This window comes from Talpa europaea (genome assembly GCF_964194135.1).
Source record: "Talpa europaea genome assembly, chromosome: 4".
NCBI classification, from domain to species: Eukaryota; Metazoa; Chordata; class Mammalia; order Eulipotyphla; family Talpidae; genus Talpa; species Talpa europaea.
In genome coordinates, this window is record NC_140070.1 from 51,446,010 (window position 1) to 51,471,464 (window position 25,455).

Here is a 25,455-nt window from a genome sequence, read left to right on the forward strand (position 1 = left end):
TGAAATGGTAATCAAAAACCTCCCCAAAAACAAAAGCCCAGGACCTGATGGATTTACAAATGAATTCTACCAAACATTCAGAGACGAATTAGTGCCTATCCTTCACAAACTCTTCCAAAAAATTGAGAAGGAAGGGACAATACCAAACACGTTCTATGAAGCCAACATTACACTAATACCAAAACCAAACAAGGACAACACAAAAAAGGAAAACTACAGGCCAATCTCCCTAATGAACACTGATGCAAAAATCCTCAATAAAATTTTAGCTAGCAGAATCCAACAATGTATCCATAAGATAATTCACCACGACCAAGTTGGATTCATTCCAGGGGCACAAGGATGGTTTAACATCCGAAAATCAATCAACGTTATCCAACACATCAACAAAAAGAAATATAAAAACCATATGATAATATCAATAGATGCTGAGAAAGCTTTCGACAAAGTGCAACACCCATTCATGATAAAAGCCCTTGAAGTTCTTGGGATACAAGGAACATACCTCAACATCATAAAGGCCATCTATGACAAGCCAACAGCCAGTATCATTCTCAATGGTGAAAAGCTGAAAGCAATTCCATTAAGATCTGGAACAAGACAAGGATGTCCACTCTCACCATTGCTTTTCAATATAATACTGGAAGTCCTAGCCAGGGCAATAAGACAAGAGAAAGACATCCAAGGAATCCAAATAGGAAAAGAAGAAGTCAAACTATCACTATTTGCAGACGATATGATATTATACATAGAGAACCCCAAAAACTCCACAGAAAAGCTAATTCAACTCATCAATCAGTTCAGTAAAGTGGCAGGATACAAAATCAACACGCAAAAGTCAGTAGCCTTCCTATACACAAACAATAAATCTGAAGAAGAAGAAATCAAAAAGACCATCCCTTTTGTTATTGAAACAAAAAAAATCAAATATTTGGGAATAAATCTAACAAAAGAGGTAAAGGACCTATACAAAGAAAACTATAAAACACTGTTAAAAGAAATAGAAGAAGACACAAAGAAATGGAGAGACATCCCCTGCTCATGGATTGGAAGAATAAACATTATTAAAATGGCCATCCTTCCAAAAGCAATATACAGATTCAATGCTATTCCAATCAAAATTTCAATGTCATTCTTCAAAGAAATAGAACAATTATTGATGAAATTCATATGGAATCACAAAAAACCCCGAATAGCCAAAGCTCTCCTGAAAAAAAAAGAAGGGAATGGAGGCATCAGACTCCCAGACTTCAAACTATACTACAAAGCCATAATCATCAAAACTGCATGGTATTGGAACAAGAACAGACATACTGACCAATGGAATCGAATAGAAAATCCAGAAATAAACCCACAGATTTATGGTCAACTAATCTTTGACAAAGGAGCAAAGAATATGCATTGGAGCAAAGAAAGTTTGTTCAATAAATGGTGCTGGGAAAACTGGGTCGCTACATGCAAAAGAATGAAGCTTGACCACCACCTCACACCATACACAAAAATCAACTCAAAATGGATTAAAGAACTAGACATAAGACCTGAAACCATAAAATATATAGAAGGAAATATAGGCGAAACACTACGTGATTTGCACATCAAAGACATCTTTACAGACACATCACCCAAAGCAGTGATAGTGAAGGCAAAGATAAACAGCTGGGACTACATCAAATTAAAGAGCTTTTGCACAGCAAAAGAGACAATAACAAAAACAAAGAGAAACCCCACCAACTGGGAGAACATTTTTGCACCCAACACTAATGATAAAGGACTGATCACAAAAATCTGCAAAGAGCTGATGAGACTCAACAACAACAAAGAAAATAATCCAGTCAAAAAATGGGCAGAAGAGCTTAAAAGAAACTTCTCTGAAGAGGAAATGCAAATGGCCAACAGGCATATGAAAAAATGTTCAACATCACTTGTCATCAGGGAAATGCAAATCAAAACTACCATGAGATACCATCTTACACCAGTGAGAATGGCACATATTAAAAAAACTAGCAACAACAAATGTTGGCGAGGGTGTGGAGAAAAAGGAACTCTTCTGCACTGTTGGTGGGAGTGCAAACTGGTCCAACCACTGTGGAAAGCTGTGTGGAGATTTCTGGACCTACTAAACATAGAGCTTCCATATGATCCAGCAATTCCACTCCTAGGTATTTACCCAAAGGACACAGAAACATCAATCCCAAAGAACACCTGCACCCCTATGTTTATAGCAGCACTATTTACAATAGCTAAGCTTTGGAAACAACCCAAATGCCCAAAAATAGATGACTGGATCAAGAAGATGTGGTACATATATACCATGGAATATTACTCAGCATTCAAAAAAGATAAACACATGCAATTTGCTGCAACATGGATGGCGCTGGAAGGGATCATGCTCAGCGAAATAAGCCAAAAAGAAAAAGAAAAATACCGGATGGTCTCACTCATAGCAGGAATCTAGAAAACTTAAATAAGGGACCAGGAAAATGAATAACTATAAGAAAGTGAAAATCAAAATCAACAAAAAACTATGAACCAGAGACACTTTTAGGGGGGCGGGGGCGGGAGGGGAGGGATTGGGGTCAGAATGGGGGGCTGCAATTGTATGGGGAATATAACAATAAAATTCATAAAAAAAAATAAATAAATAAATAAATCCTTAAAAAAAAAATAAAATTCAAGGAAAAATAAAAAAAAAAATTCTATCCAATGAATATTTTATTGCAAATATTCTCTTTCAGCTATAAAACTTGAACTTAATTACTTTTACTATGTTATATTTATCTAGTGAGATTCTATGTTTTCATTCATTGCAAAAGTATTTTCTTTAATAGCCTTGAGATGAATTCACTTGAGAACACACACACACGTATTTCAATTATATTACATTTAACCCCTGTTATCTATTCCATCGAGGGTCTGATTTTCCTGACTTTTATTGTGGGAGAGGGGTGCAGTACTTTTCAAGAGTTATGGTATTATTATGAGAGAGTAGTATGTTAGGAACTTACTTATCCACATCAGAAAAGAAATTCTTCTGTGTCTTTTTCTAACTTTTTATAACACCGATTTTTCATCCTCTCATCAGTGAAGATAGAAACACAGTGTATAAAAACACAGTGAAAAAGTATAATAAGAATATTGACATGACTTGATAGGCAATATAAAACTATTACTTATAAATTATTGTTTAGTGCAAGAATTCTAATGTGATATTATTAAACACATAAAAATTAAATTTTCTTTGTAAAGGATTACTGATTTTCAAATCTAGTAACTAAGTAAATTATAAATTAGTATCCTATTGTCAAAAGGCTCTATCTTAGCTGATAATTTTTAAAAACTATTTTAACCAATAACTAAAGTACATCTGAATTTCTAAAGATTTATTTATTTATTTATACAAGCACTGTGGGTATAGTCAGAAGCGCCGGAGGGTGAGAGAATTCATCAGAGCCAGAGAGGGGAACAGAACAGGTAGACCGATGAAATACACTGTTGAGGGGAGCAGCGGGCGGCAGGAGAGGTCTGCGTGCCATGTGGGACCCTCGCCCGGCGGCCGGGGATGGAACCGGCGCCTCAGAGGCTATGGGCAGCTTCGCAACCCAGCGCTCAACAGCCGCGCCACCGGGGAGGCCGTACATCTGAATTTCTACACATGACCAATGTACTGCTGTGTAATATTCAATAGCATTAAAGTTTTAAAATATATTTTGTCCTATAACAATGTCATTTAAACAGTCATTAAGAGGTAATGCTAATTCAAGACTTGATAATCAGCACTTTGGGAACTTGAACTACATATGGCTTAATCATCTGAAGAAGGCCAAATGGGCTATTGTCTTAAGAGGGAACATTACTCTAAATATTAAGAAAAATGCTGAGAAATTAAAATCAGAATTAAAGCAGAACAAGTCTACAATTCACATAAACTACATCCTTTCTACTTTACTTCTGCAGGAAAATTAACCTTTAGTGATGTATACTATTACTACATAGAGTGGCACTGTCCAAAAGGAACATAATTCAAGGCACAAATATAGTTATGTGTTTTCTTGTAAACATATTTAAAAAGTAAAAGGAAACAGGTGAAATTGATTTTAATAAGTTACGTAACCCCAAAATCCAATATTATCATTTCAATAAGTTATCAAACAGAAAATCACTAAGGAGATTGTACATTCTATTTTTCATAAAAATATCTTAAAATCTGGTATATACTTTATACTTGCTCTAAAATGTCATCAGAAATACTTGCTCTGTATTTAGGTTTCATATCATTCATAGTTGAAAAAATTGATTCTCATACCCAAACATGCTTTAAAGTTTTCCAGTAAATAGAGTATTAAATTCACACATAAAATGATAAAAATTAAATAAAATTAAAAATTCAATTTCTCAATCACCCCAATCACCTTTCAAGTGTTCAAGAACCATATTATGAGAAGTGACTTCTGCACTGAGAAGTGGTGCAGAGAGTGCTCTACAAGTCATCCTTTGAAGAGAAACTCATCCTGTGCCTGCCCAAGTTCCTAAAGACACAACATGAGAACAAGTTAGCATGAAGGAAAGGGGAAAAACTAATTTTTTTAAAAAACTGGATGGAGGCAAGAAAGCCTTGAGGTTTGTGTAGGTCTTGAACCTCTGACTGGTTCAATCTTATGGCCATACATGACTACTGCTCAGTTAAGGAAAGGTGAACTGCAACCATTTTCAACAAAAGGGTGGAAATTTTGGAGAATTACATGTGGTAAAGTTGGAATGTTAAATACTAGACATATATGTGGCAGACAATTCAATGACTATTTACAAAGGCTAGTGGACATCAGTCAACACCAGAGGCTCTGAGGTGAGGGGGAGGGAGCTAAAGGGGATGGGGAGATAAAGATGGTGGTGAGGGAAATTTGCCAAAAATATTGAATAATAAACACAAGTTGTTCAAATAAATAAATAAAACACTAGTACACAGATAGAACTGAAAAGAAAGAAGCAAAGAAAGAGGAAGGGGGAAGGGAGGGCAGGAGGAGAGAGAAAGAGAGAGAAAAGGAACAGCATGGACAGAGCTGATGGGTTCTAACCTGTCCCATTTAGGAAAAATTCCTCATTGCTTTTCTACAGTCTGGGAGAAAAAAGATTTCACCTCTCAGCAGCGTGATTCATACCCATTCTATCTGAACATTCAGTTTTCTTCTGGTTAATTGAGGAAGCTTGTAATGCTTATCGCCTATATCTTGAGAGCTCATTAGCATTCATTAATCTCAAACACCTTTAATTCACATCTGGTTTCTCTTTTCAAAACCCAACTGTAAGCCCCTGGACAGTAAGGACAGAGTGCTAGGCCTCTGGGGAACTCAGCACCCACTCGAATTCCCTCTTTGCAGGAAGTAGATGCTCATAAAAATGTTGTTGATGCAGAGAATTGGACAGCAGGACCATTCTATTTGTATGGGACTTTCTCACTCTCCAGAGTACTTCAATATCCATTATTTTTCCTCAAGGAACAAGTAGGAGTTAGCTAACATGGATTTCAGGTATGATTGTGGGGTGGTCTGGTTAAATTATACTCAACAGCTGCAGGAAAACAAGATCCTTTCATTTTTAAATATGATCCTCAACCCCTGGTTGACAGGCCTCCTTCCGGCTTGGAAGTGAAAGCAATTTATTCTCATCTAATAATTGTATCCAGGCAAGTAATCTAATTTATTTTTTTTTCAGATTTATTTATTTATGCATATAAGAACTGGGGTGTAAGCCAGAGGTGTGGGGTTTGAGAGGATTCACCAGAGACAGAGTGGGGAGCAGAACAGTCGGAGTGACTGAAATACACTGCTGAGGCGAGCAGCGGGCGAGGCAGGAGACGTCTGCTGCACCACGTGGGTTGCTCCCTGGCCCACCTGGGATCAAACTCGAACTGCAGTGCCTGGCAATAGCTTGATAGTGCTGTCTTTAACCCCTGAGCCATCAGGAAGGCCCCAATGCCAGTAATTTTAAACCCTAAATTTTAAGTTTAGGGTTTAAAACAGTCTTGACAAAGATTAAAATTCCATCCATAATAAACCCAGTCACTAACCTATCCAATGAAATTTCCTTGCTTCCTCTTTCCTCTGCCATCTGAAAACCCATAACTAGGATTTGGGACACTTCAGGGCCAACCAGTGAGGTCAGCAGGAGGCCAAGTAGCTGCTGACATGGGTAGGGACTCACTGGTACAACATGGAGAGGCCGGCTCATCTGATTTGCCATTAATTTTGGCTCTTAAAGCTGCATGGGAATTAAATCACACAGCATTGCACAAAGTAATCAACCCAGGATATGCCATGCTAAATTCTCAGTTAAAAAATAAGCTCTATTTTAATTATACTTATATACTATACTGTAACTACCATAAGGAATGCTGGCTTCATTCCCTTTGCATAGATGGGGAAATGAAGGTGTGGAAGGTAAACTTTCACATGTTTACAAAGATGACAAGTGGAGAGTCACAATTTGAATCAAAGTTTACTTAAATTTTAGCACTGACCATTTGGCTAGAAACAGAAGCTCTGAAATGAAGAGAGAATGGCATAATAGAACACACAGGACAGGGTATTGCCTCAGCAGAGTTGTTAGGCTGGAGTATTCTGCTACGGGGGGTACAAGATTACAAACAACTCAATCTGCAAGTATTTAGGGATGAGATTGGCTGATCCATCATCATTTGTGTCCTCACCAAACCCAGAACAGACATCTATTGCGCCTTTGCTGTATCTTATTGCACTTCACTCTTTGTTTATCTGCCTCCTTCTCTTGTCTGCAAAGAGCTGGTCTCAGATTCATCCAAATCACCAACCTCTGCTCAGGCAGTTGGCACACACAGAGCAGCAGGAGCTGTCCACGGTAGCCCGAAATAAGTGCCTGCCCCATATAAACATTCAGTAGATGTGAACTGATTTGAATTTTTTAAATTAGTATTATTCATTTTCCTCTTACTGTATTTATGCCCAGGGAAGATTTGCTGAGTGAATGATGAATGCAGTACATTTTTGCACCCAGAATCCTACTCTGGACCATTAAACACCAGCCAGACAAAATGACCCCTGACATCTCCTCAAGCTCTACTTGACCTAATTGTGGCTAGTGGAGCCGTGGGGACCTCTCTGAATGTCTCAGCATATATATTAGTTGTTACCTTCCTTATTCATTCAATGGATATTGCCAGGGAAGGAAAAGTGCATTGTCTTCATGGTTTTGCAGCAACATTGTGATCTCAGCAGAAAGCTTTAGGAAAATGGCTTTTTAAATAAAAGAGCAGGGCCTCCCCGGTGGCGCAGGGGTTGAGCGCTGGGTTGTGAAGCTGCCCGCAGCCTCTGCAGCGCCTGTTTGATCCCCGGCCACCAGGCGAGGGTCCCACATGGCGCGCAGGCCTCTCCTGCTGCCCGCTGCTCCCCTGAGCAGTGTACTCTGCTCTGGCTCTGGTGAATTATCTCACCCTCCCCCACCTCTGACTGTACCCAGTGCTTGTATAAATAAATAAATAAATAAATAAATAAATAAAAGAATATGTTTTATCTTGCTCAGTATTAAGTAGACAGAAAGCTATAAACAGTGGCCTTCCCTCCCCCCGCCCCATCATTCCTTGGTTTTGGTTTCTAATAGAACAAGTTAGGTTGCCAATATGCATCTAGTTACTTGCAGGCTTGGAGATAGAATTCATTCTAATTATAATGATAAAAAACCTTTTCATTTCCCAAAGCTTTTTCACACCTAGTGTGTCACTGCAGTCACACGGTACACAGGCGCAGAAATGTCCTCAGCTGTAGTGAAGAGGAACTCAGGAACCATCCAGGGTCAAAGAGCTGAGAACCGAGCTGGGACTCAAACCAAGACCATCTACTGGACAACCCCGAACCTGTCCAAGATCTCCCTGCCACCCAGACACTTCAGGGAGTGGTCAGTCAAAGTGACACTCCATTGAGCCCTTCTCCTTAACTTTCTACTTTTGGAAGTTTTTATTGGAAGATGGAGGATTTAAAATCAACTTTTTTTAAGTATAGCTGTATTTCTAAGTTCAGTTCAAATTGGACAGTTTTGTCATGATGAATATTTGATGTAATTGGCATATGTCCTTTCTCATTATATTTAAAGTAACTCTAAGTGACTCTGAATAGAGTGCAAAATACAAATTAAAGGACTCATCCTCCTAGCCCTCCTCCAGCAGTGTGATCACCTTCACTGTCCCCCAAGTGTGCATGCAGGGAAAACAGAGGGTGCAGCTGAGAACAGACGGTGCCATCCTCATCTGGAAGGACCTCACCCATCTGGAGGAAAACCTTTATAAGAACTATCATTTTCCTCAAACCTTGGGTCATGAATCTGGCCTGGTGTTTTTTTCAAGAAGACGCTGCATGCTTGGGGTGCAGTGTTTCTCAAGGAGATGCTGTAGATATTTGGGTGAGATGGTTCTTGGTGGTATAAGACTAACCTGATTGGGGAAAGATATTTAGCACCCTCGACCGTTTCCCAATAAAGATCACTAATAAAGATCATAGCAACACCAAACAGACAAACTTTACCTCCTCCAGTAAACTCTTCCCTTGAGCTCCAGTAAACTGGCCCTGAGTGATATTTTGCAAATGTGTAGGATGCAGTGATTGGACAAAGATGTTCAGGGCAATAATATATATGTGAGCTATGGCTGATAGATGCAAGCAGCTTCCAGGAGCCAAATTGCTTTTAAAGGACACATGTGACATACATTCTAAATATTTCTAATGGTAAAATCATTTCTACATTCAGCCTTTTCAGTTTTCAAACATGAACAGGGAGTTTGCCAGAAGTGTTTGATTTTTCAATAAAATGACAGTAATGAGAGCTAATATTTATTTAGTACTTCCTCCACGCTGGGCCCTCATTTAATCCTCCCAACTTCCCATGACACTTTGAGGTAACTATTACTAATATCTTCCCATTTGACAGATAAGGAAAAAGCACAGAGATCAGACTCTTAACCAAGGGTACACAGGTAGTCAACCTCAGAACTAGAACTTGAGTCAGCCTGTCTGGTCCCAGAGCTAGATTTACCCACCTGTGCTTGCTGGAAGAGCTGGCAATGAAAGTGCCTCTCCTCCCAATATGCTGTACACAGAAAGTTCCACCTGATTACTCTGACTACAAATGGCCCAGCTGTGAGATACAAGCAAATCGGTTTGCTCTAGATTGTGAGGTTCTCTGAGAAGTGGTGTGTCACATTTCAGGCATCAGGAATGAGATGTGGAATCACAATCTGGGTTCATGCTATGGTTGGTGAATCACAAGAACAGCAGTTCTCAAGCCTTTTCATCTTATAACCCCTTTACACTTTTAAACATCATGAAGGACCTTCAAGAGCATTTGTCTGTGTAGGTCATATCTATCAATATTTTCTGTATTAGAAACTAAAACTGAAAAAATGTTCAAATGTTTATTTATTAATGCATTTAAAAATAACAATAATAAAATCATGACATGCATATATATATATACATATATATATATATATATATATATATACACACATATATCATAACTGGACCAAAAAAGTACATTTTCTAAAACAAAATTAGTGAGGAGACAGGCAGGGCATACATTCATACATTCTTGTAATCTTCTATGTCCCACTTAATGGAAGAGAGACAGACCCTCATATCTGCTTCTACTTCCAATCCATTGTGATATGTTGCTTAGGTTGCAGTAGATGAAGAAAAATAGAGAGATTCATCTAGGTATGTAGTTGGGATGAGTGTAGATGCTTTTCTCAATGCTATACAAAACTCCAACAAGAAATATTTGGAATAAATCTGGAATCATGTTAATGGACTTATACATGACACATTAAAATTAATCAGGCTGTTTCATGTTATGAATGGATCTTTTACCCAAACATGACTGCATTATATGATGTGTTATGTATTATGTCCACCAGAAAGATAACCATCCAATGTTGCATAGATCTTTGAGAAGTTGGCATATTTATTATATATAATATAAAAAAATCTCATTCATTAATATCATTCTTCAGAAAAGTATTACATACTGGTAATTGGTAAATTGTCAAACTCACTGTCTCAGACACAACTTTTCTATAATCATAAGCTCAAAGTTTATCATCAACAACAAATACTTCTAGCTCATTTTCTTGAAGTGACAAGCTTACTTATAAAAATTGTCTGCCACACTCAAGTTTGAATCATCATAGTTTGTCTGACAATCACTATTGGAAGCAAAAATGGCATTCTTTGAAAAAAGGTTCAGCACCGAATTCAACTTATCACACAAAAGCTTTTCCTGGGGCTCACCTGTATTTTACTATACAAAGATGTCTTATGTGTACTTTCCATTCTGCCCCATAGAATATTTTAAAAAGGTGTACTCAGGGATTGAGATCTACTAAAATCAATCATATGCACTGCATGTTCAACGTCATTAAGTGAAATTGACCTTATTCATTTGTTTTTTCACATTGGCTATATATGTGTGGTAAAGAATGTAGCTATCTGTTCCTAAGGTATCAACGCTCTAGTTCATCTGTTTTTACCAATAAACCATCAGTGCAAATATCAACACAGTGAAACAGTCAGATAATGTCTTCCTGTTCATATAGAGATAACATTGACTTTGTAGTCCCCACAAAAAGGGTCTTGGGGACCCATGGATTCAGGGTGTGTACTTGGAAAATCATTGTCCTAGAATGAGAGACTCAGCCAGTGATAAAAGCAACATGAAAGAGCTAAGAGGGTGCTGGATTTAGATTCAGAGAGTCTAGATTTCAGTCCATGATCTGCTCCTTACCAACAAAGTGACATTGAGTGAATCAATTAACCTCTTTGAGATTCAATTTCCTCATCTGAAATATGGAGTCAACACAACCAGTTGTTCAAGGACATTCAAGAGTAGAAACAAAATACACTCTAAAATATAGAGTACTCTAAAAGTATACTCTGAAATACACTTTTAAATATACTCTAAAAATATTCATTCATCCATTTATTCACTCATTGGTTTCATTTACTTCCCCTAGAATCTTATAAGAGGATTAAGAGACAACTATACAGTCCTGCTGGTGTTGTGGGCAGGTGGGTTGCTGTGGAAGAGAAAGTAATTTTGAAGTAACTTAGGGCTGCAGCCACCAGGCCCCCTCAGATCTGGTCTGGCCTCTCTGGGGGTTTCTGAGCAAAGCCAAGTTCATACCCACAGCCACAGTCAGCAGTCAGCATGAGAGCCCCCAAGATCAGAATCTGGTGCTGCTGGCCTGGTTTCCCACAGAGCTGGTCCAAAGCGTGTGCTCGTTGTCTTGCTCTCCCACACTCAGCTCCTGGCACAGCAGCTCCCCCACCCAGCACAGCAGACTGGAAAGCAAGATTTAATAAGTAATATTTTTAATGGAAACCCCTGAGTCTGATCTTTTACTTTTAAACACATCATCCTCCCAGCAAAGTGCTTTATTAGTAATAACAAATTCCAGTGACAGGCATCACAAAAGCTCAAGACAGCCCAATGTGTCACCCACTGATGCCAGGAACTTGGTTTTAAATATCCCTCCTCCTCAGGACTGCAGCCTGGGACCTTCCTTCCACAGCCACACATTTGTAGAGTTTTTCATTTGCTATTTTAATGCCCTCCTAGGTAAAGACAAATTAAAATTTGAAATTAGCATGAATTTTACCATTTATCTTTATACTGTGCAACGCCAGTTTTAAATGCAAATATGAGAGTGGTTAACCACTGAGCAGTTTCCAAAATAACAGAATTTGCATTCCATAGTGCTTGCATGCATGTGGATTCAATTCTTTACAGAGCAGTATAATTGCCACACAAACAGAACTCAGCTTGCTTTCATTTCACTCCTTGTTGTGAGCACATTCTACCTGTGCCCTCCACCTTCAGCTCCCTGAGTGGGGTGGACCCAAAGAAAAGGAACTACGGGTTGCCTGTTTTTTGCCTTTTCTTCTCTGTCATCATTCTCTGAATAGAGTTTGGCTACTCCAGGGAATTACAATGAATGAGAAAGGATACCACACAGAGTTGTTTGCTTGTTCATGTTTCTTATAACGCCCCTGCCTTCTTTCTACATTCAAAACAGCTTGGGTTCCCATGAAAGGGGTTGACTCCCAGGCTGGGGGCTCCCCACTCCCTAACACGCTTACGTGGCTCTCTCTCTCTCTGAGTCCTGGGAACTCGCACTCATTGCGCAAGCACTGGGAGTCTGTGCTCGTGGGGTTGCTGACCAGGGCAGCCAGAACAGCTGTGCCTAATGCACTTGTCTCCTGTGCCCACAACATGTTCCATGGTCTAATCAGACTTTATTATAAAACACTATTTCAAAGATAACGTTATTAAGGATTTCAAGATGGCAACAGCAGAGATTTACACCAAGCCCTTCTTGAACACAACCTTGAGCGACTTTAAGGTCAGACACCCATTAAGCTCCTGCCGCACTTGTCCCTGAAGTTACTTGGCCTCACTGCTGACAGACCGTAGAGTGTGTTCTGCCTGACACTTGACTGGTCCTTCCTGGCCTGGGCATGTTCCTCCTCTTCCTATGACCTCAGCTCAGCAGTCACACCCATAGGTTAGCCCTGAACCAGAACTCGGCACCACACCGGACTGCAAGCAGCTGCTAGTCCAGGACTGGGTCTGGTTTTATGCATCATTATTTTTGCCAGTGCTGGGCACATAGTCCCCAACTAATAGTAAGTGATTGTATGAATATACAAATAAATGTGTTTGCACCAGAACACAAGGATCAGATGAAGAGGCAGATAAATGAGAAGAGTGACATGAATTCCAGTTTAAAGGAAACTGGAACTTGTCTCAATCTGAGCTGGTGGAGACTGAGTGAGCATCACATTGCTCTGTCTTTTCTACTAGATAATGAGTGTGTAGGAACAGGGTTCCTTCTGTTTTGGGGTCTTCCAAGTTGTTTATGTCTCCAGGCCCAGCACAGTAGCTGGCACTCATTCGACTCACCAAAAAAAAATAAATAAAATAAATAAATAAATAAAACCACTGGTTCTATTGGACTGAATGTGTTCAACTTAGGTAAATGAAAGTCCTGAGGTTACCTTCCCTCGGACTTCTCCCTCCTTTTCTCTCCCCCTTCCTTTTCCTCCTTCTTCTCTTTTCCTCTTGTTAAGGATTTCTGAGTCTTGAGAACTACTTTGGTTGTGATCAAATGTTTCAACAGAAAATTACCCTCATTTATTTTTGGTTTAACTTGACTCTTCAAAGAGAAATAGTCTGATTGTTCTTATAATCATGGTGGCTGGGCACTCCAGAGAATGCCCCAGAATCATGCTGGGTACATTTGCTGGTAACATTCCCATATTGGCATTGATCTTAAGATGGAATCACAAAGCAGGCACTTTAGAAGTTCATCCATTCAACTCCAGCCAATTGAGAGCAGATTAAACTTGGGGAGGGAATGAAAGCTGTCCTCTGCCCTGGGGCTGCTGAGCTGGCCTTGTCAGAGACTCGGGTTGATCCCAGCAGCTTAATGGAAACCAGCCTTCTTGTTAGAGCCTGGTCTGCAACCTGTCTGTCTTGTCCATTATTCCACAACCACATTTGAGAAATGGCCAGGAGGGGATGTAGTGAAAATGCAGTGTTCATAATGAAATTGAGGATCGATTAAATAATAAAAAACAAAAGCCTGAAGGTAAGATTGGTATTGATTGACCATCTCAGAAAACATTGTTAGTAAGAGATCAGGACATGCTTCCTAGAAGTAAAATGGGGGATTTCTCTCCTAAGTGAGACTTGAATGGGAATGCAGAATGTTAATGAAGCATCTCTGGGGTGGTCCCCTTCAAAGGTATGGGACTGCCTTAAGATGGGGAGGCCATGGTCATGGGAATCAGCCCAACCTGGGCTTTACACTCAGCTTAGTTCTGTGACCTTGAGCAAGTAATAATCTCTCTGGTGCTTATTTATTTTTTCTGTTTAATTTGTGCAACTTTGTATAAAACACCTGCCTTGCAGGTTTGCTATGAAGATTAAATGAGATCCCCTAAGAGGAGGTACAAACTCAGTGCCTAGCACAAAGCAAGCAAAAGCGTTATCCCTTCCCCTCACAGAGTCAGCTCTTGGAAAATAGCTGGGCAGGCACGTGGTCACCATGAGAGTGAGGGTCCACTTAAATTGTGTCCCCTGGGTACCTCATCCTGGTCTCAACAGGGCAGCTGGGTCAATGTCAGACCAGGAGGGTTGGGACATATCAGGGTAGGTTGCCCCCTGCAATATCATCTCCTGAGCCATTTTACTGGTAACACAGAAAAGACCCAGAGTATGAGCATAATTTACTACATCAAGTGTAAGTAAATGACTGTAGGTTGTGAGCCAGGCCTCTGGGCTCTAAGCATGCATTTGGTGCCCCAGTAACCTATAGCTCAATTCTGCTGCTCACACACCCCTCTGCGCTGTTGGTGGTCTTTTCACACATCTACACACCATCTACCTCAGCAAGTCTGCAAGTTACCTCAATACAGGAAGGAAATATGTCTCAGATTTGCAGTACTTCCCAAGGCACTTACTACAGGGCTTACTTGCAGTTGGGGGTTCAAGAAACAAATATCCATCAGTTGAGAAAAAGAAGGTATTTTCATGCCCTTATCATTTTAATGCAGAGAAATAGCTATAATACACATTAACCCAGCTGAAGGGGGAAAGGCATTCATTTCACAACATGTTCAGCTCTTTAAGAAGTAATTTTTTAGGCTCTGCAGGAACACTGAGACTCACATTGACTCACCCCCACTGTTTTGAGAGAAGATTGCTACTGTGAGTGGAGTCCCTCACCCCACAGGGAAGTTCCTGGGGGAGGAGAGGGAGGGGAGGTGAGACATGTTGGAGGCAGTGGGTGGGGGATGTGGCTACAGCAGTTTTGGTGTTTAATCCTGGAGGGAGGGATGGAGAAGAGCAGAGGGGGTCTGATTTAGTGAGCAAACCTAGCACCTGGAGAACCATTAAAATGCAGATTCTGATTACTGAGGCCTGGATGGGCCTGGGCCTCTACTTGGGGGATACTCATGGTGCTGGTCCACAAACCACACATTCAAGTAGCAAGGATGCTGTCACAGAGCATAGGTTGTGGAAGCTTTGAACCTTTTCTCCTTTATTCTGCAGTCATTAGTCTTTTGACTAAGTGAATTCCTTAATCTCACACTGGGCCTAGGGTGAACAAGCAAAGAAACTGACAAAGTAGAGTAATCCTGCATGGTGGGTCTCCCCTTTTCTGCCCGACACACTTGATGGGTGACATTTCCATGCATGAAACACTTCCGTTTTACTGTCCATGAAATGAACATGTTGGTCTGGATCTCTGGGGACCTCTTCTGGTTTGACAATTTTCTTGTGGAGAAAATGGCCTGGAGGTTTGAAGTTTGCAGATCTGGCCCTATAGAAGCTTGGTCTTCAGCCTGGCAGTTCCAGGATCCTCACCTCTTGTCTTCCATCCTTTTGCAGGGGAGATCTGTGCATTCAAGATACACGGGCAGGACCTGCCCTTTGAGGCGGTGGTGCTCAACAAGACATCGGGAGAGGGCCGGCTCCGCGCCAAAAGCCCCATCGACTGCGAGCTGCAGAAGGAGTACACGTTCATCATCCAGGCCTACGACTGTGGCGCGGGGCCCCGGGAGACCGCCTGGAAGAAGTCACACAAGTGAGTGGCCTGACAGAGACTCCTGAGCCTCCCCACCGCTACCCTCCCTGCTGCAATCCCATCACACGTTGCCCTCCAAGTGTGTGTGCCCAGTGGTCACACCAGGTGCTCCAGCCACCTTGCCCACTTCAGTTACTCCAGCTTGTCCCTGCAGGCATCAGCACAGGCCCCTTCCTACACCTAGAATACCCCCTTCCTATCTCACTTGAGGACATTCCTGTTCTGTTGCAGCAGTTTCCGTCAAGAAGCTAAGTAGTGCTCAGAGAGGAGGAGGGAAGTTCTTTATTTACACCGCAGGCTTAGAAGAGAGCCTTCTCCAAAATCTGAGCCCTAAGCAACTAAGTTACAGGGTATTTATTTATTTATTTATTTGTTTATTTATTGACTTAAAGCAAGGGGTCCAAGCAGCTGGGAAAGTATGTATCAAGCATATGGCCTTGACAGCGGGTATCAGCCTTTCCCTGAAATGTTTAGTTTACATGTTCTGGCCCAACTTCAGCAGGTCAGTCTGACATTTTCTACTTCAGTTTCACTGCCAGGACTGAGTTCAGGTTTCACTTTTTCTGGGAAGTCCTCCTTGAGCCATCTCTGCTGTGACTTTCCCCTGGGTTTCTGCCCATCTGTGTGCCTCTCTCTCTCTCAGAGTACTTTCTTTTTTGAGTTGTAACTCTCCCAGATGGAGTTTGGCTCAGAGCCTAACACATAGTAAGCATGGCTAACTTCTTACTGAATTTGGTGAATAGAGCAAGGAATAAGTAAGGGGCCCTCAAGCTGGGTGACAAGAAAAGCCAAAGAATGGGATGAGTCTCTTAATCTTAGAGGACAGGGTGCAGGCAGTAGAGGGCTCTGCAGGAAGAGGGAGGACAGAATCCTCAATGACAGCCTCCTAGACTGACATGGGATTTCTCCACTCACTTGAGCTTGGGACCCCGGCACCGCCCACAGATGATGTGATTCTCTTTGACCACTACCTCTCCCTTCCGGTGTGTGCCCCCAGGGCTGTGGTCCATATCCAGGTGAAGGACATCAATGAGTTTGCACCCACCTTCAAAGAGCCTGCCTACAAGGCTGTGGTGACAGAGGGCAAGATCTACGACAGCATCCTGCAGGTGGAGGCCGTCGATGAGGACTGTTCCCCCCAGTACAGCCAGATCTGCAACTACGAGATCGTCACCACTGACGTGCCTTTTGCCATCGACAGAAATGGTGGGTGTCCTGCAGGGATCACAGTGGGTCCAAGGGAATGACTCCACCACTCCACTCAGAAGCAGGAGCTCTGAACTCAGTCCTGCACTACAGGGATGCCCTTGCATGATTAGGAGCCCAGTCAGGCCTAAAACACTCCCAGACACCTCAGAAACCTACTCAGTGAATAGGGGCCTTAGAACTCCGATGTCACACATCTGGATACTGCTGGAGTCTGGTTTCCAGTGTTGTCCAGCACAACCATGCTACCCATGTGGGCATGCCTGGGTCCCTTTCCTATTCAACAAGTTATAACATTACTTCCCGTCACAACAATCTGTCTTCTTCCCTGAGGCATGCTGACAGAGAAGGTGGAGGTTTTGAAATAACTTCTAAGCTCTACATCCATTCAGGAATCTTTAAAGCTCTTGTTGATGCCCTTTGAGAATTTCCACCCTAATGAAAGTGAAGCATGAAAGAATCCTCCCAACATACTCCAAGCCCAACCTGAACTGAGCTGAGAACAGTCCTATAATGTCATGTGGCTATTGCTCCATCAACATTAATAAAAAACTCATTATAGTGTACACACCACAGCCAGAGGCACAATCTACTCAGCCCACATTGACAGTAATTTTCAATATCTTGATAGTAATCAAGTGAGTATTTGCCAAGAATATTGTGGAATTAGCAGCATCAGCATGTGAGTATATGGACATAATCTCCGTGTTGTTTCAAATAGGACTTAGTACTGCATAAAGATGCAAAAGTTGCAAACTCTGAAGATTACCCACTCTGTAAACACTTAATGAGTGCCAGGCATGGAGATAGAATATAACTCAAATAGACATGGGCCTACTCACATGGAGCTTACCATTAATGGAGAGAAAAATCAAAGTAAAAAAGAGAATATCATGTAGCATTAAGGGTGAGGTTAGTTCACAAACTTGCCACAAACTGGAGTGAGGAAATGATTCGCTGTGAACTTCCTAGTAGCTACTGACTGCCCAGAGGGAAATACCATCAATCACTTCCTTGCCAGTCTTCCAGAGAAACCCAGTGTTCCCCAATGTTGGGTCCAGGGAGAGACTTGTCTCTATGATACAGCCATCAACACCCTGAGAGCTGCCACAGACTCTACTGGGGGAGGGTGTGGAAGCCTCATCCATGACCTCCAGTAGCTTATGATCTGTCATACAAGATGAAACCAATATTCATAAAACAGAAAAATTATAATAAGACAGCATTTCTTATAAAATGGTAGAACAAGTAGAAATGACCATTACACACCTGGACATTGCTCAATGCAGGTTGTGCAGACACAGATGTATGCACAGAATAAAGGAGAAAATACTGGGCTTTCATTAAGTTTGGATCAGGACTAAGAGGAAGCTGATTTTAATTAGTAGAACCTGTTGGAATTGCTCCCTGACTGTTTTCCCTGCAGGCCCTGTGAAATGGCTGGCCTGTCCCCACCACTCACACACACACACACACACACACACACACACACACTTACCCCACTACACACATACTACACACACATACACTACACACATTACACACACTACACACCCACTACACACAACCATACATACATACCACACACACATCCCATTCACACCACACACAAACCAAACATAGCACACACACATACACACACCCTACACACCACACATATACCACACACACCACACATGCCACACACTACACATACACACGCACACACCATACAAGCACCCTACTCCATAACAACTATTTTGTATTCTTTTTTTCTCTGGTGGGTTTTTGTTCCCCTGTGATTAGCTGTGTGGTGTGGTCTATATCCATGAAAGTTTTGGAATTTGGGGAGTGACAAGTCCTTGGTGGAGAGCAAGACTAGACAAGCGGAGGTATTGGTGATGAGCGGCCAAGCTCCACTTGACCTCCCATCTTCATTCTGGAGAGTCACCACCCCATGAGAGATGAAATGCAAATTCTTTCATCAAAGGGTAAACTGCCCCAGTCATGGAGATAATTACTCACCCTGATGAGCCAATTCATGAACATATGCCAATTTGTTTCCCTAGCTGTCTCATTAAAAGTGAGGAATGGTCCTTTGCCAGGCCTATGCCTCTGACGTTGGTTTACAACATAGGATGAAGAGGAGAGTAGGTACTCCCCAGAAGTGTGGGCCCCGCCAGCAAGGTTTACAAAAGCACTTCTCCAAGTAAAGAAGGCAGGGCCTGGGGCAAGCATGGAAGGGGCTCTCCTAAGGAGACTTCCACTTGGCCCTTCTCCATCACTTCTCCCAGCGACCTTCCTGGCTCCTTGAAGAAGCTCTTTGCATGTACGTAAGTGATGCCCTGCTGAGTTTGGGGCTCGCTCCTTAAAGTCCCAGGGTTTCAGGTAATGACTCCTGGATCCTTAAACCTTCCAGGATCTTTTCTTGGAGGAAAAATGGTGGATCAGGGCAGCAAGGAAGCTAGAAAACATTTTGTAGTCAGCCTGCCTATCTTAACTCGAGACTCAACCTCATCCAACAGGAGGTCCTTGACCTCCCTCCCCAGGAATTCCACCCCTGTGAAACCCTGGCAGTAACAGTCCCAGACTCCTTCTGGGGTTGTGAGGCCCTGAGGAGGCGGTGTGTGGATATTTGGTTTGCAGGACCCCTGCATGTGGGGAGTGCTCTACTCATGGTGCCCTGACACTAGATACCCTGGGTGACTGGGGTATGCATGCTATGTACTCCCTATGAGTCCCCAGGCTGAAACCATAAGCAGGTAACTCTGAGTTGATGTGTGCCTTTTGTAGGAAGTTTGGAAAGCTTAGAAAAGTATAAAAAGGAAATAGGCACCTAAAAATCACACCAAACATAACCACTATTGACATTTTACCATTTTTCTGAGTTTTTCTATGATGTCTTGAAACAAAAGTAAGGCCACACACTTCTCTCACTTTCCTTATCTTCCTTTTTTTTTTACTTATTGTTCAATTATATGGATTTTTCCCATCTTAAAAAAAGCTCATTATGACCACTTTTCGTGCTGAACAACTTTTTATTGAATGGGTAGACTCACACTTAGCGCTCCCTTACTGTCAACCACTCTGTTTCTTTACTATGTGTCAAAGGTAGTAAATAACACTTCAGCATATTCGCAACTAGATTTTTCTAGAATATATTTAGATGCGGCATTGTGTGCCCCAAAGATATGTACAGTTTCAAAGCTACTGGCCAAATAGCTTCCAGAAGGCTTATTATGATCTGAATGTCATCAGAAGGAGGAGGCAGGTCAATGAGCTTGTCTCCATGCTCCCCACTGCATCTGAGGTCTCACATAATACTTTCACTAACATGCAAGGTAGGCACTGGTTGTTTTTTGAGAGTGGGCTTCTGAGGTTCCTTTGTACCAGAGAGATATCCCTCGGGACCATTACTCACCTGACTTAACTGTGGTCTCTTGAGAAAGCCACCTAGTAGGAGAAATCATTCAAATATGGGTGCGGGAGGGGGAACACAATTGTAACAGAAGCAAAATGAATGTTTGTGAGCTTTCAAAAGTTTGAAAACGTGTGCCTTATGCAAACAAGGCCCTCTTTGCCACAATGGATCACAATAGTTACTCACTCCTGTGGGACCTAGTGCTTCAAATTCTGTGCTCTGAAACCCATTCTCACATGCCTGAAGTCAATGACGCCAGAGAGAGTAAATTCGTTTCTCAGACAGTTTCATTAAGACTTGTTACGGAAGTGGAGCTGCAACAAATTGAGTCAAGGATTGCGGGCTTGTGTTTATTTTTCTACCACAATCAATAGTATTTGGTCTGCTTAATGTCACAAGAATTGCAAACCCTGAGCCTTCCTCCTCTAAGAAGTGTATCTTTTGAGTGCCATTTAACTTGAAAGATAAAGAAAGTTAAAACTTTTTCTTCAAAATTGCATTTGATAATACCGCAACATGGTTTTCCCCCCAGTTTTGGTGGAGGGCTTCCACCTGATAGAAGCCCTCCCCTGTGACGACTGGAACCCCAACTAGTTTGTTAACATGACCCCACAGGAAATGTTACCAGCTGACAACGAGTGTTCCAGGCCTGTGTGACCCCAAGATGAGGGTGAAATAAATATTTGAGGGAAAATGAAAAGGACTCTGAACACCAGTCACCAGCAAGCAATATATCAAGCTCAGTTTTATTCAGACTGGCTTTTTGTAACTGAATTCTACTTTAGATCAGTGGCTGTAGATGCATTTTTAGAACAATCCAGAGAGAAAGTAGAACAAATCATTCTATTGGACATTGGTCCAATGTCCTGGGAAAATTCTTGCCCCCTCCTGGCCTCTGCGCCCCTCTGCTCCCCCACACAGAGGCCCACACCTGTAACACTGGCTCACGGCCTAATACTGAGTCCTGTTTTATTAATACTGGCTGACTAGGGGGATCACTTTTTCAATTATTTAAAATCTTATGTGATTTTTTTCTAATTTTCCAAGGTTTCCTGACTTACTTTGTGTCTTGCTCCATTCACATAAACAATTTTACAACTGTTGGAATGGAAGAAATTTCATTAAATAGTTTTCCCTTCATGTTGATGAAATACAGAAGCACACCTCAGGCAGCCAGGCATGTCTGTCTATTTGTTTGTTGGTTTGTTTCTTAATGTCTGTTTTCTTCATTTCAGTTTTTTTTTTTAAAGCAAGAATGATATTATTCTCAGCAAAGGAAGACTTTAATCTCCTGGAGTCAAAAACTAAAAAAGGATTAAATGCACACTAGGCCTTTATTAATTTCTGAGAGCCAAAATTATATTTCAGCAAGAGTATGCAATTAAAATTTTGCTTATTAATTACAAATATTTATTTCTGAAACACAATATCAAACCGATAGGATCTAAAGTACACAAATAGCTCGGAAAAATTGTTTGGTCCGCTTGGAGAAAAAATAATATCTTTGTCATCAGGGCAAGCAATCTGTTATTCTGTGTAGCTTTGGGAAGGGAGGTCACACATTTTCTTATTGATTTTACTTCCTATTTTGTAGCAAAATAATGTGAGAAGAGGCAGTGAACACTCCTGGCAACGAGCCCAGATGTTAAAAAATGTGTTAGGACTTTTCTGAATTCCATCTTTTTCCCAGAGTTTCCGTGGCAGATGAGCTCCCTGTGCACTACTTCAGAGACACGGTCACGTGGGCACACCTTGAAGGGCTTTTTCTGTCACTCGTTACTTATAAACACACACCAGTTGGGTTCAGGATCTGTGCTCAATATCCCCTATCCCGCTGCTCAGGGGGCCCCAGTTTGTGGCTCCTTGGAGTCTGCTACCAAAGCCCCAAAATAATTTCCTTTGGGTGAAGGTTGGTGGAGCAGAGAGTGATTTTGAAGGGAGGCAGGTGGTTAACTTGATCTGAAATGATTCTGAGCATTCTGTGTACCCAGGCAACATCAGGAACACTGAGAAGCTGAGCTATGACAAGCAGCGCCAGTATGAGATCCTGGTGACAGCCTATGACTGTGGACAGAAGCCCGCTGCTCAGGATACTCTGGTGCAGGTGGACGTGAAGCCAGTTTGCAAGCCTGGCTGGCAAGGTAGGTGTGTTCTTGTCTTCTTGCTGTTGAGTGAAGACATCTTGGCCTGATGTGTAGAAGGTGCTGGAATCATCTTCAGATCTTCACAACACACAGCTAGAGAAATGTTAAATATGTTCTCTGCTGCAAGAAATGAAATAGCTTATTGACACAACTCCCACCTGATATATTATCCCCATTTTACAACTGAAAATGTCCCAGGAAACTCATCAAAGTCTTGGCCCCAGTTTGTCCAGGGGATGCTTTCTCAAATCTCACGACATCTTTGAATCAATAGTAATTATCTCGCAGTGCTCAGGAGGAAGCACCAACATGCCTATTCACCTTGTGCAAGGTGCTGAGTCTGGCTGGTGTGATCATCTCTCGACAACTGAGATAGTTGGCATGTTCCTTGGGTTTATGGAGGCTAGACAGCAAAGGATGGAGATCCACAATCCAGCCACTGGACTAGGGGCTTTCTAAACATTGACTCTGGGACTGGATGAGCCATGCCTTGGATGGAGGTGATTTTTTTTTTCTAGTTTAGATCTTTTAGGAAAATGTAAAGAAGACAAAGCAAAAGTGACCCTCAGAGGATGGAGGTTTATCACCGAACTTAGAAGTGAGGAGGGCAAGGCCAGAGGTAGAGATGGACCTGACAGAAAGGTGGATGGTTCATGGACTAGCAGCAGCTCTAGTGGTGGTACCAACAGATCAGGGGCAGAGCAGGAGTGCTGGGGTTATCTCTGCACCACCATTTTGGTTGTTCAACTGACCCTGTTTCTGCCTCTGTTGATGCTATTGCAGGCTACCAGCTACTCATAACTCACAGCACTTCGTGGCTACTTATGGCTTCTCTTTACTACCTTCTGTTTATTGCCTTCTCTTGATATGTCCATTAATTTCAGGCCTCCTATTATATTCCCTCTCTCTCTCACTCTCTCTCATTCTTAAATTCCTGTGTAAAAGGAGAAATTAACTGTGTTAGTTAGATAGGGATGTATCCTTGCATCCCTACCCCTACCTCGAATCCTCGCACCCTCGCATACCAGCATCCTGCACTATGCTAGCCGCAGCTCTAGACTAATGTCAGGCCACCAGGTAGGTCTCTGGTCAGGCTTTGAATGGATGCCCCTTTAGTACAACATTCATCACTGATCCATTTTGCCGGGGTCAGGTGGATAGGAGCTTGTGGTACAAAGCAAAGACCCCTGAGGAGCTACCTGGGGCCACTCCCCTTTAGAAGGTATCTCTTAAAATGTTCTTCACTGAGCAACTTTCTCTCCCTTGATCTTGCAACTAGAAAGATAAAGAGAGCAATCATTTGCCTTTGAACAAAGTAGAGAAGAGGAAATACTTAATTGAGGAGTCATAGATAAGACATAAAAGATGGAAAGAACCAGGGTCAGGCTATTTAGGACCAAACAAGAAAAAGAAAGAGGGTAAAGGCAGGCTGGGAAAACATGTGTACCCAACCTTCAAGGAGTCTGAGCTCTGGGTTGGGTATAATTTACTAAGCACGTGAGGGAGGATTCTGTCTCTTGTTCATCACCGAATTCTCAGGCGTAACACATGTCTGAACCCCACGGTGGATACCCAAGAAACTGACAATGAATGAATGAATGAATGAATGAGCAAGTGAATGAATGAAAGAATGAAATACAAAAAACTGAGTAAAGACTCGTTTTTATTTATCTTGTGAGGACTGGTCCCATCGAAGGCCTAGCTTTTGAAGAGAAAGGCTGGAATGAATATAAAAGCTTTCTAAGCGGGGAAAATGCTCACAATGGAATTTTAAATGAGAAAACAAAACACAAAGCTATATCTGGAGAATGATCCCGATCATTTTTGTCTTTGATAAATGAGACACTGACAGATTTAGAATTACATTCCTGTACCTATATTTAAAATGTGATTTCCTAACAGAGTTTGTTTTTGTCTCGGTGTTACAAATATAGGAAGAAAAAATGTTAATAATGTTTAGTTCTGTGTGCAGCACAGGGACACCTATCCTCTGGTGCGTGCTACTGTCCCCAGCTCGAGACCGGGAACCCCTGGAGGGGAGGGTCGTGCCCGTGCACTGCTGTATCCTCAGAGCCCAGACAGGGTCAAGCACAAACTAGTGATCGTCTGGCTTTGTCGAGTGACTGGTGAGTGACATCTTAGGGAGAAAAAGTGCCCTTCTATGGAACAAAGGAAAGAGGGGAGCAACAATTCCCTGCATCCATTCACCATGTCAGGCAAAGCGATTTCAGCATGTGTAACATGAGTCAACCACTTCCTGGAGGCCTCCCTGCCTGTTGGCTAGCCTTTGCTGGCAGAAGCTGACACTGGATTCAGCATTGTGCCCTTCTTCCCTCCAACTTAGCCCCACTAGACTGCCATTAAGTCTCTCCCCAGGCATGATCCCAGAAGGTTTTCAGATCATAGACAGGCCCTCAGGTTGTCCAGACAGAACTTCCTGCCATTCCTGGCCCAGCCCCCAACCTGGAGAACCCCCAACACTAACCCATTTAGGGCCTGTTCTCTCCTCTATTCTCGGCCAGGGCTGCAGCCTCCCACCTGGAAGAGCACCTTCTCCAGGGGAGAGCATATCGCCACTGGTCCCAGACACATCTCCTGTCCGCCCCCCTCCCACTTTGTAGAGCAAATTGGGGTGCTTTACCAGTTTTCTTTGCTACCTGCTAGTGAAGCAGGCTGCCCCTTACTGTGCGAAGTCTCCAGATTCCCAGGGGAAAGCAGTATGCATAAGGAGGAAGCAGATGTGGGGTGAAGCCTGCACTGGGTAGGGAGAATCAGATAGAGGGCAGTCCCTCAGGGGACCTGGGAACAATATAAGGGAGCCAGTCTGCTTGGAATAGGGCCTGGGGAGATAGGGCCTGGGGAGAGAGGGACTGGAGAGAAGTAAGAAACAAGATTGGTGAGCTCAGGTGTAGGATAGGAGGGTGGTCAAAATTTTGAAGGTCAGAGTGAGGAGCTGCACTGTCCCTCAAGCTCCTCAGACCCATCTGTGCCTGAGGGGTTGTGGGCAGGTGCCTGGCTTAACTATCCAGAACAGCTCC

The 25,455-nt window shown here is 42.3% G+C and overlaps 1 protein-coding gene across 2 annotated transcripts in view; it reads left to right on the forward strand.

Annotated features, from left to right (window-relative positions):
* CLSTN2 (calsyntenin 2) overlaps window positions 1–25,455 on the forward strand; it is a gene marked incomplete at both ends in the record, with an annotated part of 596,568 nt that overhangs the window by 429,070 nt on the left and 142,043 nt on the right. For both annotated transcript variants that reach the window (XM_084231583.1, XM_084231584.1), the window contains 3 exons: window positions 15,472–15,667; window positions 16,665–16,873; window positions 22,265–22,414. In XM_084231583.1, coding sequence (XP_084087709.1) covers window positions 15,472–15,667; window positions 16,665–16,873; window positions 22,265–22,414 — 555 coding nt within the window. The remainder of the gene's footprint in view (window positions 1–15,471; window positions 15,668–16,664; window positions 16,874–22,264; window positions 22,415–25,455) is intronic.